The sequence below is a fragment of the Hyperolius riggenbachi genome, chromosome 4 (assembly GCF_040937935.1).
Source record: "Hyperolius riggenbachi isolate aHypRig1 chromosome 4, aHypRig1.pri, whole genome shotgun sequence".
Lineage (NCBI taxonomy): Eukaryota > Metazoa > Chordata > Amphibia > Anura > Hyperoliidae > Hyperolius > Hyperolius riggenbachi.
In genome coordinates this window covers 162,868,843-162,881,899 of record NC_090649.1, presented here as the reverse complement: position 1 = coordinate 162,881,899, position 13,057 = coordinate 162,868,843, and the positions used below count along the sequence as shown (strand labels likewise).

Here is a 13,057-nt window from a genome sequence, read left to right as displayed (position 1 = left end):
TCTACCGCCGGCTGCTACGGAAGATTAGGTATGTATTGCTCAGTGAAAACGGATCCGATCAATCATTGATCAGATCTGTTTTCACTATGTGAACCGGGCCGCAGACAGAACCATCTGGATCCGGTGAAGCATAGACCAGATCCGCTCACCGGATCCTTTTGGCTCTAAAACGCAATGTGAAATGGGTCTAATAGCCTTAAAGCTTTATTCAAAAAGGATAAAGAAATTGGCAATATTTGCTACAGTAGTTATTTAAGACATATTTATAAAATTGTCTAAAATATAAAATGCCACTTAGAAAATTCATCATTTTTACTGATGAAGTGTTTTTGCCCCAAAAATTGTGACGTAAAAAAAAAAAAAAAAAGTTGATTAAGTAAAGAGAAATGTATACTTTAGGCCTCTTATACCATATCAGCAGAGATATTCTTCACTTAATGGTATTTATGGTACATCTTTTCTCCACTTTTCAGCTTACAGCAGAATCTTGGTCACACTGAATTTAACCAATTGCCACTCTCAAGCATCTGACAATTCCTGAGTGGCCATGGGGGTTGCATCTCTCTCTCTCTCTCTCTCCATCCCAGCTATGCAGAGCAACACACAGCAGGACAGACATACGACAGCATGGGGTGCCGCCCTCTCCACTCCTAGCAAAAGTCTGTGCTGCTACATCCTCCGTAGGTGTCTTATGCTTGTCATGTGACCTGGCTTGGGAGCTGTACGGAGTATGCTGGAGCATGCTGCAGCACAGCTGGCGGCTGTAAGGGGAGTGGAGGGTGGCACCCTATGCTGTGGTGTCTGTTCCACTGAATGCAGCTCTGAATAGAGGGGCTCTGCCTGTCTGAGGGGGTTACTTGTTGAAAAGGATGGGGAGATGTCATACTGGCTGGCATACTTGTAGGTAAGGAGGAGCAGGAAGAGTTCAATGGGCACACTTTGCTGTGGAGATGGGAGGTTGGCTGTCCACTGCTGCCCAAGGCCCCTGCTACATAAACTCTCATGGAACCAGAAGGTACACTTATTCGGCATTAGCCAATCTCCACCTATGCCAGATAAGTGAAAATCTGCTGTATATGGCAAATCAGTAATATCTTATACTAGTCCTAAGGCCCGTTTAAAAACTGGCGCTAGGTTGTGGTGGCGCCCTTCCCTCCCCCCCCCAGCGCTGGTTTCTCTATCCGCGTGCTCACGCACCCACCCACACACTCTCTCGCCCCCCTTCGGGACCCGTCCTCCTCTGCCGCACGTCATTCCCCCAGCTCTCGGCAGTGTCTCTGAGTCCCGCCATGCACATGCGCAGAGACAAAAAGCACTGACACAAGGACATGGGACGCAGGGACACTTGCCAATTATTAGGTAGGATACTTGCGTATAAGCCTAATTTTTCAGCACAAAAAAAGTGTGCTGAAAAGTTATCCCCTCGGCTTATATGCGAGTTATTGGAGCAGAACGGATGGTGGAACAGGTTTTGTTACTGGCAGAGGAGCATAAGGATCTTGCACTAGTGATCTCTTGCCAGCTGGCTCCCTGCTGCGTTTGTGTCCCCATCCCCTGCAACATGGTGTGCAGAGTGCGCTGCTCAAGACTACCTTTGTCCCCTGGCTTGTGGAGCAGAGTGTGCAAGCAATGTCTCAGCGGTGCAATTATTGGGGATTCTTTCTGTGTGGCAAACGCTGTGTCTCATATGTATAATGCCATCTAGTGGCATCTTGAAACACAGCTGTATCATCCTTGGTGCACATCTGGCTATGGGGTAAGGGACTGAGCTGTACTGGGAGCACATCTGGCTACTAGGGAGGGGGCTATACTAAGGAAGGGGCTCATACACAAGTCAATCACTTTTTCCTGGTTTCTGAAGGGAAAAGTGGGTACCTCGGCTTATATGCGGGTCAGGCTTATATACGAGTATATACAGTATTTGTTCTTTCTTTTTTCTACATCATGAAAAATAACTAGCAAACATATTCAGAAAAATAAAGGGACTAAAAAGAAAAAAAAACTAAAACATTTTACAATTAAACCTTAAAAGACTGCAAACTCTTGAAACAAGCACTAAAAAACAGAGCATAAGTCACTACTACAGGCACTGTAATCAATAATATAATCATGACAGTAAGACAGAGCCTGTTCATACTGCCAACGCCTGTGATCACAATTTATGCCGCAGTGTAATATCTCACTACACTAGTGTGAGTGTCACACACAGCTTTCATGCATTGTCTTAAGGTGGCCACTAACTGTCCAATTTCTAGCGAAAAATCGTTCGAGCGATCAGAAATTCTGATCGGATTGGTTGTAAATAACCTCCGTTGATGGACAAAATCGATTATGAACGAGTGAAAAAAAATGTCGTCCGAATGAATTTTCGTTGAACCAAAATTTGGATTTTCTTGTTGGTTGTGATAAATAGGAAGCAAAGATTGGTTCGTTGATGGAGTAGTGAACGATGTATTACAAAATTTCACTTCCGATCAGAATTTCTGATCGCTCGAACGATTTTTCGCTAGAAATTGGATCATTAGTGGCCACCTTAAGGTGCTCAACAATGACAAACTATGGGATTGAGTTTTCAAATCTGGGGCACAAAAAAAAAAAAAAAAAAATCAGAGCAAGAAGTTCAGTTACCTAGAACAACCAATCATAATTATTGTTTCATTTAATAACTTAAACCTGAGCTGCTGTGGGCAATTTATGCTCAAGATTTCTGTGCCCCTGCCTTTATTTGTGTGGTACATTATACTGCACTGCAAAGCACATGGTGTGAATGGGTGCTTAAAGTGGACCTAAAATCTTGCACAGGACAAAAGGAAAACAGAGAGAAATGCACCCTGTATGTATTTAGAGTGTTTAAGTCCCCCTCATTTGTGTCTATTCACAAGTTGTAATTTGATCTTTCCTCTGTGCCACAAACTCATTTGAAAGCACAGGCTGTTAATAATATGTCTGCTTCCATGAATCAGGAAGTATAAACAGTGCAGATTTATTTTATGATTTGTATCAGTTGTAACAGAAATGTTTTTCTTTCAAGGTTATTATGCTGTTGCTTATCTTTTAGAGCAGACAGGACGTTCTGAGTTCAGGTCCACTTTAAAGGGAATCCAAGATAAGAGACATATGGAGGCTGACATATTGATTTCCTTTTAAACAATGCAAATTGCGTGGCTGCCCTGCTGATCCTCTGTCTCTAATGCTTTTAGCTATAGACCCTGAACGAGCATGCAGATCAGAGGTTTCTGACAAAAATCTGACAAGATTCACTGCATGCTTGTTTCCGGTGTGTGATTCAGATACTACTGACCAGAAAGATCAACAGGGCTGCCAGGCAACTTGTATTGTTTCAAAGGAAATAAATATGGCAGCCTCCATATGTCTCTCCATATGTCTCCATATGTCTCTCACCTCAGGTTCCTCTTAAATGTTTAAATACTGCAGCACTACAGTCAATAAATGTACCATTGCACACATTAAAATTAACAAAATTACTCAAGACAGGAATGTGCTTTCTTTCAAATTATCATTCATACTTGTTATTGTGAGAAAGCGCGGAAGAGCCGCCGCCATAAGCCAGCAGCAGGCGGCTCTTTCCGCACACAGTGACGCTGCACACGGAGAGGCAACCGCCTCCTCTCAGTATGAGGCGGCTGTCCCCGTGCAGGTCTCAGCAGAGCGCGGAGAAACCGCCGCGTTGGACGCGGCGGTTAGCGCGCATGCCCCCGCTGCGGAGGCACCGCAGAGCGGAGCTGGTGTGGCTGGGACACGTAGTCCCTCTGGATTTAGAGTGACGCGCGCGTGTGCACTCAGGCAGGCTTTTTGTGGAAGCCAGAGGTAGTCAGCTGACCAGGCTGGTCAGCTGACTCTGGTTCCACTCCTCATTGGTCCAGCACTTAGGGAGGTGCTGGAGAGGTGCCTGTGTATATATACTGCAGGCTGTTCAGTTGCTGATTGTCTGGCGTTGCGATCACATACGTGGAAGCACCCAGATCCGTAGTCAGATCCGCAAGTGTGCCGGGACCAGCTGGAGCTGTAATCCTACACTTAGCTAGATTCTGTTGATAGCTAAAGTACTAGTTTGATTGTGATTATCTGTTATGACTTTTGCCTGCCTGACTATCCTCCTGAACTCTGATCTTGTACCTCGATATTTCTGATACTCTGTTGCCGAACCCCGGCTCGTCCTTAGACTCCGCTTCTGCCTCCTGATCTTGTACCTCGATATTTCTGATACCCTGTTGCCGAACCCTGCCTGTACCTCGACTCCGCCTTTGCCTCCTGATACTGTACTTTATCTGTCCGTGTGTGTACGACCTGGCTTGTCCGACCTCGAGAACCGACCTTAGTGTTAGAGGCGGTTCCCCGTTCTGTTAGTGACACTTCCTTCAGAGTGTTACTGTCAGACAATCCTTCCTACTCTCAGCCTGACTCCGCCCGTCTTGGAGAGTCCAGGTCTTCGGAAGGAATCGGTGCAGTACTCCTTACTGCGCTGAGGCTTAGTCCTAAAACTGTTACACCCAACACTACACTCTACTCAGGTGAACAGAGGTTAGCTGGTATTTCGGATTATCGGTGATACTGCAGATCACTTATAATCTTGTATACATCTGTATTCCCAGTGATTCTGCAGATCACCGGTAATCAGATCCTCTCTGTGCTTCACCGATCGTTACAGTTATCAGCTATTCTCTGCTTGGCACATCGTTATAAACTACCTTCCTAAATATATAATATGATTCATCCCATTAAGCATTTTATGTTGAAGTGGATCCCTCGGGGTCCTGTAAATTGTTTTCACTCTAGGAAAGACATGGACAATAGGCTGAGCGTCATACGGTAGATTTGGCAGTGCAGCCTAAGAAAGGTAGGAAATAGCTAAACTAAGACGTGGCAGATGTTCCCTCATGTTACAAATTACATGACATGTAATTATCAAGAGCCTTGCAACAAGAGGCAGGGAAAAATGTATGAGATAACACAAAGGCAGCCAACCATATAAAACCTTTCACTCTATCTATCTATCTATCTATCTATCTATCTATCTATCTATCTATCTATCTATCTAGGGGCGTAACTACAAATCATTGGGCCCCCTTACCCACCATGCAATTTTTTCCCATGTTTTTCAAGGGATGACCGTTTTCCACAGTATCATGCAACATCTTGTAACATTGTTTAACTTCAATAAAACAATGCTTAGCAACATCTGGCGATCACGACCATCATGATGGTCACAATTGCGGATGATCGTTACAATCCCCGTAGACTCCCACGATTGTATCGCACCCCTCAAGTGGCGTTGTGTGTACCCATGGCAGAAGATGGATAGGGGAACAATCGTTCGTCGGATCGCCGGTAGTTCCCTGATGCATCCTCTGCTGTGGATACATAGCTTAATGTCCATACACTTTCCCTTGCCTCCCCTTGGTGACCCTGACAGTCTAAGGAAACATCCTTAAAGAGAATCTGTATTGTTAAAATTGCACAAAAGTAAACATACCAGTGCGTTAGGGGACATCTCCTATTACCCTCTTGTCACAATTTCGCCGCTCCCCGCCGCATTAAAAGTGGTTAAAAACAGTTTTAAAACGTTTGTTTATAAACAAACAAAATGGCCACCAAAACAGGAAGTAGGTTGATGTACAGTATGTCCACACATAGAAAATACATCCATACACAAGCAGGCTGTATACAGCATTCCTTTTGTATCTCAAGAGATCATTTGTGTGTTTCTTTCCCCCTGCATCTCTCATGCACTGAAGTTTCAGGCTGCTTATTTCTTCCTGCAAACAGCTTTGCCCTTGTGTGTAATTCCTCAGTATGTGAAAGCCCAGCCAGCTCAGAGGACGATTTATCCAGCTTGTAAAAGATAAGAGAGAAGAGAGAATCTGCCATAATCTAAATAACACACAGGCAGTGTGCAGAGAGGGGCCTGGAGGGGGGAGATTCATCACAGAACCACAACACTGAAGAACTTGGCAGCCTTCCAGACACAGGCTGACAAGTCTGACAGGGGAAAGATACATTGATTTATTACAGAGACTGTTATAGTAGAAAGTGCTGCAGTAAGCCAGAACACATTAGAATAGCTTTTGGAACTTGTAGGATGATAAAAAACAGGATGCAATTTTTGTTACGGAGTCTCTTTAAGGAGTCAGAACCATCCGGTCAAGAAGTGGTTACAGGAAACCTAAAATTAGAGTAGCATTGATGCATTTTTCTTTGTTTCCTTTTGGAAAAATGCTACTTGCCTGGCTGTCATCTTCTCACTTTAGTAGCTTCAGACACTAATCCAAAATCAGCATGCAGCCAGTGAAGTGGGGAAGGATGCCTAACTGCCTACTCAATCTGGGTCAGTGGCTCAAAAAATGTTAAAGTGAAAGGATCAACAACCAGGCAAGGGCAAGGCTGCTTCATTAGCGTACGTACGAAAAGGGCGTCGGGAAAAAAGGGCGCGTGGTATAAACGATAAATGGAAATATCGTTTATAGAAATTATTGTGTAGAATTTCGTTTATAAATAGTGATTTAAAAATGTATAAATCACTAAATAATGTATATGAGATCGGCAATTCTTAAAACGTTAATCTTCCCTGTTTGTAAAGTGAAACTTATATTTTCGTTTATTAAAAACCCTCCCTGTACCTATCCCTAACCCCTAGACCCCCTGTTGGTGCCTAAACCTAAGACCCCCCTGTTGGTGCCTAACCCTAAGACCCCCCTGTTGGTGCCTAACCCTAAGACCCCCCTGTTGGTGCCTAAACCTAAGACCCCCCTGTTAGTGCCTAAACCTAAGACCCCCCTGTTAGTGCCTAAACCTAAGACCCCCCTGTAGGTGCCTAACCCTAAGACCCCCCTGTAGGTGCCTAACCCTAAGACCCCCCTGTTGGTGCCTAAACCTAAGACCCCCCTGTTAGTGCCTAAACCTAAGACCCCCCTGTAGGTGCCTAAACCTAAAACCCCCTATGGATAATAATGTTTTACAGACATGAATAAATAAAGAATGTAAAGAAAAAAAATGTAAATTATTTTTTTGGGTGGATAATAATGTGTTAGAAATGTTTTAGAAATAGTGATTTATTATCTTCATAAACGTTATTCGTCACGGGCTCATTTTGTAAACTTAAATCATCACAAACATAGTTATAAATCCTTAAAAATCTCCGGCGCCTTATTTTCCCTGTTCGGCGCCCGGTAAACGATATTTATAATGAAAGTGAATGGGGCGCCCTTTTTGTCCACTTGTCTCATGCGCCCAAATCTACTGCTTCCGCTTCATTACTCCTCTCTGTACAAGTTCACTTCTCATAATCCAGCAGCTGAATGCCACAAAGTGAAAGGTAACAGCGCTAGTGAACGTGAAGACAGAAGGAGTCATAACAACACCCATCCCAGGTGATTGCTGGGAATAATGAGTGTGGTAATGGGGAAAGCTTGCTACACTGACATTTTCCCTGAAATACAAACAAAGGTTATAAACGGAGATGTGAAAAAAAATGAAGTGATTGCTATGGAAAATCCAGATTCACCTTCACATTCTTTCAGTCCTCCAGAGATCTGCACAAAAATGTTTCCGCTAAAATATTTACATTACGCTGGTATGCTGTAAGTGGCTGAAAAGCTTCATCCTCAACATTCTACCTTTGGAATTTAAATGGACTGCTGAGAACAATTGGATGGATTTCTCTGTGTTATAGAGATTTGTCAGGAAAATGCCCATTCCTGAACACTTGTAGAGTTTCACATCAGCTAAAGAGGGTGTTATGTCGCATAGATGTGTATATGTCTGCTCAGTGCATGAATCTGCCTAATCCTTTAAGAAATCCTACGGACTAGGAGACAGGAGTGTATGTTATACCATAGAGCTCCACATCAATCCTGTGCATACAGAGCGCCAGTCATCACCTTCACCTCTCTTGTTACTGCTTTTGTGATAAGCCTACAATAAACTACAGGCCACACAAAGGTTACAATCAGCTACATGTAAAAGCTTATAATAAAGTATAGTGCACACAATGGTCACCACAAACTACACATAAAAGGTTACCATAAACTATTAGGCGCATAAAGGCTACCACAACACACTACACAAAGGTTACAGAGCATGGGTCACATATAGAAAGGCAGACTGGATGGAATGGGGCAAGCTATCAAAGGTCAACTCTTGCCCCCCATATCACACAGCCAAATGGTTCATGCAGTCACACCCATGCAGTTAGGCCATTTTAAAATAGCAAAGCAAAAATGTAACCTCAGGAGGTACTATACTGCAAGTAGTTCGGTTTGGTCGTTCCATTTTCAAGCTGCATGCATTAGCATACATTTGCATCAACTCAGAGTTATATGCATCTCACTGACTATCTCTAGAAATGCAGAAAAATACAGTTTCAACATGTGCTCAAGTCTTTCAATTTCCTCATCTGGTCTATTCAGACATTACTTACAAGTTACTACAAACTGCTCAACATTGAGCATGTCAATCAGTCTTACAATGTGTATTTATAGAATGCAAAGGGTTGTACATCAACAGCCTCTAATGTACAAATAAAACAGTGATTAGATACTGATCATGAAACTATACACTTTCAGAGACTTATGCTGGGAATACACGTTTCGTTTTTGCCTTCGTTTTAGCCTTCAATTCGTTCGGTAAACGAATTGAGTGTTGAAAACGTATGTGAAAATAGTCATAATCTCATTATAGTTTTGATTAATAGACCCCAAAAACGAACGACTAGTGATCGAACATGTTTGATATTATCTCTCTTTATCCATCTAATCGAGCCATTGGTAGGCTTGATGGCTGTTCAGATCGATTATATATTCGTTAATGCCGTCGATTCGTTAGTCCGTCCCTGTACTATTTTGCATAAATGTGGGTGTTTGTGGGCCGGCAATCCGATCCTGCACCCGCTGGAGACCCTGCCAGCGCACCTGGCCTCTGTGTATATGCTATTCGCTCCTCCTAAAAGCCGCCCCTATCGCTATCGAAAACGAAAACGAAGGTATAAACGAAAGGAAAAAAGGGATTTTCGTTTCGTTTCTTTGCAGCCTTCGATCATTGGCAAAATGAAACCATCAGAATCGAAAAAAAAACGAAACCGTGGGTGGTGATATTAACCGTACGATCGATTATTTCGGGATCGAAAAGGACAAAAGGCACAATCGAAACGAAGGTTTAAACGAAGGCAAAAACGAATTGTGTATTCCCAGCATTAACCAGCCGGGCGGTATGGACGAGCTCAGCTCGTCCATCACCGCCGGAGGCTGCCGCTCAGGCCCTGCTGGGCCGATTTTCATCAAATAAAGAGCAGCACACGCAGCCGGCACTTTGCCAGCCGCGTGTGCTGCCTGATCGCCGCCGCTCTGCGGCGATCCGCCGCGAGCAGCGGTGAAAGAGGGTCCCCCCAGCCGCCTGAGCCCAGCGTAGCCGGAACAAAAAGTTCCGGCCAGCGCTAAGGGCTGGATCGGAGGCGGCTGACGTCAGGACGTCGGCTGACGTCCATGACGTCACTCCGCTCGTCGCTATGGCGACGATGTAAGCAAAACAAGGAAGGCCGCTCATTGCGGCCTTCCTTGTTTATTCTGGGCGCCGGAGGCGATCGGAAGAACGCCTCCGGAGCGCCCTCTAGTGGGCTTTCATGCAGCCAACTTTCAGTTGGCTGCATGAAATAGTTTTTTTTTTATTTAAAAAAAAACCCTCCCGCAGCCGCCCTGGCGATCTTAATAGAACACCAGGGTGGTTAAAATCCCTGTGTATGCTTCCTTTTCTGTGTATAGTGCTGGCATTATCAGCAAAATGGCTGCTCCCATGCAGGCAATAAAAAAAAAATACAGGCCCCTGAAATCAGTAATAAAAAAAAGGAACTGAAAACATATTGATAAGTGTTGTCTATTTGTTCAAGTTGTAGATAATGTCAAATTAATTTGAATAAGATAAGATCAGAGTAAGGCTTTGTTCACATTATAAATTGCAATTGGAAGCGATGAGCGCTTTTGTACGTGATTTTTTTCAAGCGATTCCTGGTGTTTTCTGAGCGTTGAGCGATTTTGTGTAAGCGCTTTTCTAAGCGTTTTTGATGAGCTATCGAGATCGTCAGTCAGGAAGTGAACTCTTTGACCCAGAAAATATTAAATACAATGTATTTATTCTTAAAAGCGCTGGGGAAATTGTTATACAAAGCGCTTTTTCAAGCGCTTAGCGATTTCCCTATACCTTCCATTTAGCCAACGCGTTCAGAAAATGGTGCAGGCAGCGCTTTTGAGAACAGCACGCAATCGAGACGCTCATATGTGAACACTCTCATAGGAAATCATTGCACAAGCGCTTTTAGGGTGATTTTCAAAATCGCCAGCGCTTAAAAAAATCCGCAAACGCGCATAGTGTGAACAAACCCTTAGGCCTGGAACCCACTGAAAACCGCAAACACAAAACGCAACCGCTAGCGTTTTGTCTGAGCGGTTTGCAAGCGGATTCATGCGCGTTTTTGGTCGTGTTTTGCAACATTGTATTTTTTTCCCCAGCGGGTGCCTAGCGTTTTGTGTTTTGCGTTTTTATCCTGATTGGTCCTGTGAATTATTTTTCATTTTGTTACAGTGTGCTTAACCGCAAAACGCTAGCAAAACCGCTCAGTTTAGGTTTTGCTGAGCGTTTCTGCTAGCGGTTCAATACTTTACATTGAAGCGCTAACGCTCCCAAAATGCTGCAGGTCCTGCGTTTGCGTTTCTGGGAAACGCAAACGCTCCTGTGGAAGTTGCCCCATCCATTAACATTAGCCCAGCGTTTTGGCAAACTGCTAGCGTATCGCAGTGCTGCCAAAACGCTGCCAAAAGCGCTCCTGTGGGTTCCAGCCCTTATTGGATATTGATTACGGTAATATTTCACCACATAGTCTCTTTAAAAATAAATTGCACTGAAAAAGATGATAACAATACCTTTATTTTAAACTCCAACTGGGAATTAATAGTCACCATCATTTCCATTCTCTCCATCTTCCGGGCTCCTTCATTACATAGTCGGACCAACTAAAATGTAACATTAAAAACAGTCTTATTTTTAAACAATGACATATCTACTAATTACAATAAGACACATACTATATTGTAGGATACTTCACAATACTGCCAAATGTTTAACTGAATCAGACAGACTATGGGCTTGATTCACAAAGCGGTGCAAACTGTTAGCAGGCTGGTGAAAAGCCCTTTATCACTTTAGGCGTGATAAAAACAAACTTTTGTGCGCATAAAGTTTTGCGCGCGTAAAGTTTTATGCACCCATTAAACCCTATGCAACTTTCTGTGCACACCGGACTTTGTGCGCGTAAAACTTTGCGCGCAAAGTTTAATTCCTGAAAACGGTGCTAACCTACTAGTGCAAAGGTTATCACGCCTAAACTACTTTAGGCGTGCTAAGTAGGTTAGCACCGCTTTGTGAATCAAGCCCTATGCATGAAATCTGTACAAATATAAGATACTAGTCAATTAGACTAGTTTCAAAAAACAGGCGCTAGATTGACACACAACGCGGCCGCGAGCGCATCCCCGAATGATGACATGATCGACCACGCTTGCACACATCCGCCTGGTGCCTGCATGGCAACAGTCGCGGCTCCACACCTGCGCACTCTGTGCCATAAACGGACGCATGCCCATGGATGCAGATTCCTGGGCTTTCTTTAGGTAGTGTAGTAAAACATATCTTATTTAGTGGATGGAGGAGCACTCTCTCTCACAAGATCGGGGCGAGATTGTGTGTGCAAATATCTGAGGCCCAACTACCTCCTAGGGATGTACAGCATGCAAGTCCAAAAGGTCTGCACCATGGTAAGCAAAATAAACAATGGCATACAACACAGCTGTGTAGACAAATACAGCTTATAACATAAAAAACAATCCTCACTCATTTGATTTGCCTATGTAAAAATGTAATATACATATGATTTACCTCATGCACATGTGGACATTATTCTTCCCCATAGTAATACAGAACACATGGACATAACTTTTTTTCCCATCATAAAGCTCAAGGACTTTTTTTTTTTTAACATGTAAACTGGACTGAAGACACAATAAATGTATTTGTGTGAAAATAAGGCTAGAAACCTGACACTGCCTGGATGTCTAATCTACCCTCAAAGATACTGTCAGAGTTCATTCTGGAAGACACAGATGACAAATAATACATCACTCTCTAGTCTGCCCCAAGCCTTACAGACAGGTGCTGCATGCTTGTGAAACCCAGGCCTGTCAGTGACGGCCAGTGAGCTCATGTATATCTAAACTCTAAAACAGGAGAAACAGCAAAATGCTATAGCCTCGCTGCACACAGATAGACCTGCAGGCTGCACACCACTAATTCTTGACATCATGAACTATTGCAGCAGAAGTAACACTGACAGGAATGCTCAGTGCCTTGGGTGATGATCCGTCCTAACTTGTGCTGCATCACATCTCACAAGCCATATTAGTTCATCAAGCACATATTAAGAGATGTAATTACGCTAAAGTAAACTCACCTACACTGGAAAAAAAACTCTGTTGTGTGATGCTGGTGCTTTTTTTTTTAATTTATTTTACAGAGCAAGATAATCACTTATAATAGGGGTCACATACCCCCACCCCATCAAGGTTGGAGGGTTCCTTCATGGCCTCACATGGTGAACACCATTGTGAAAGCCATTTTTTTCTACCGAAGAGAGCGACCACACCTAGTCCTGGTTGGACACCCCGAGTGAAGTCAAGTTAATTGTCTCCTCCTGCTTCAAGTGGTTGGTTGTCCCTGCTGCAACCCACCTTTGTGAGTAGCCCTTTTCATCATTAACTTTTATATCGTTGACAACACACTACGCTATCTGGGCCCCGGGTGTCTCTGTGTCTTTTTTCTTTAGGGTGTTAAGACACCGCATCTTCTCACATCCATCCAATCTATCGGATACATCAAGTATTATCATAGTATTGTATCAGAAGAATGTTATAGATCAAAGATGAGCAGTGTACTGAAACAAGCACGTTAAGCCAAACTCAGTACATCAAATTTACACCCACTAATTTTTCAGTATAGT

General features: G+C 43.5%; 1 protein-coding gene across 1 annotated transcript in view; it reads right to left on the bottom strand.

Annotated features, from left to right (window-relative positions):
• ARHGEF26 (Rho guanine nucleotide exchange factor 26) overlaps positions 1-13,057 on the bottom strand; it is a 189,653-nt gene that overhangs the window by 54,618 nt on the left and 121,978 nt on the right. Inside the window, exon 10 of the mRNA XM_068280907.1 lies at positions 10,929-11,018. Coding sequence (XP_068137008.1) covers positions 10,929-11,018 — 90 coding nt within the window. The remainder of the gene's footprint in view (positions 1-10,928; positions 11,019-13,057) is intronic.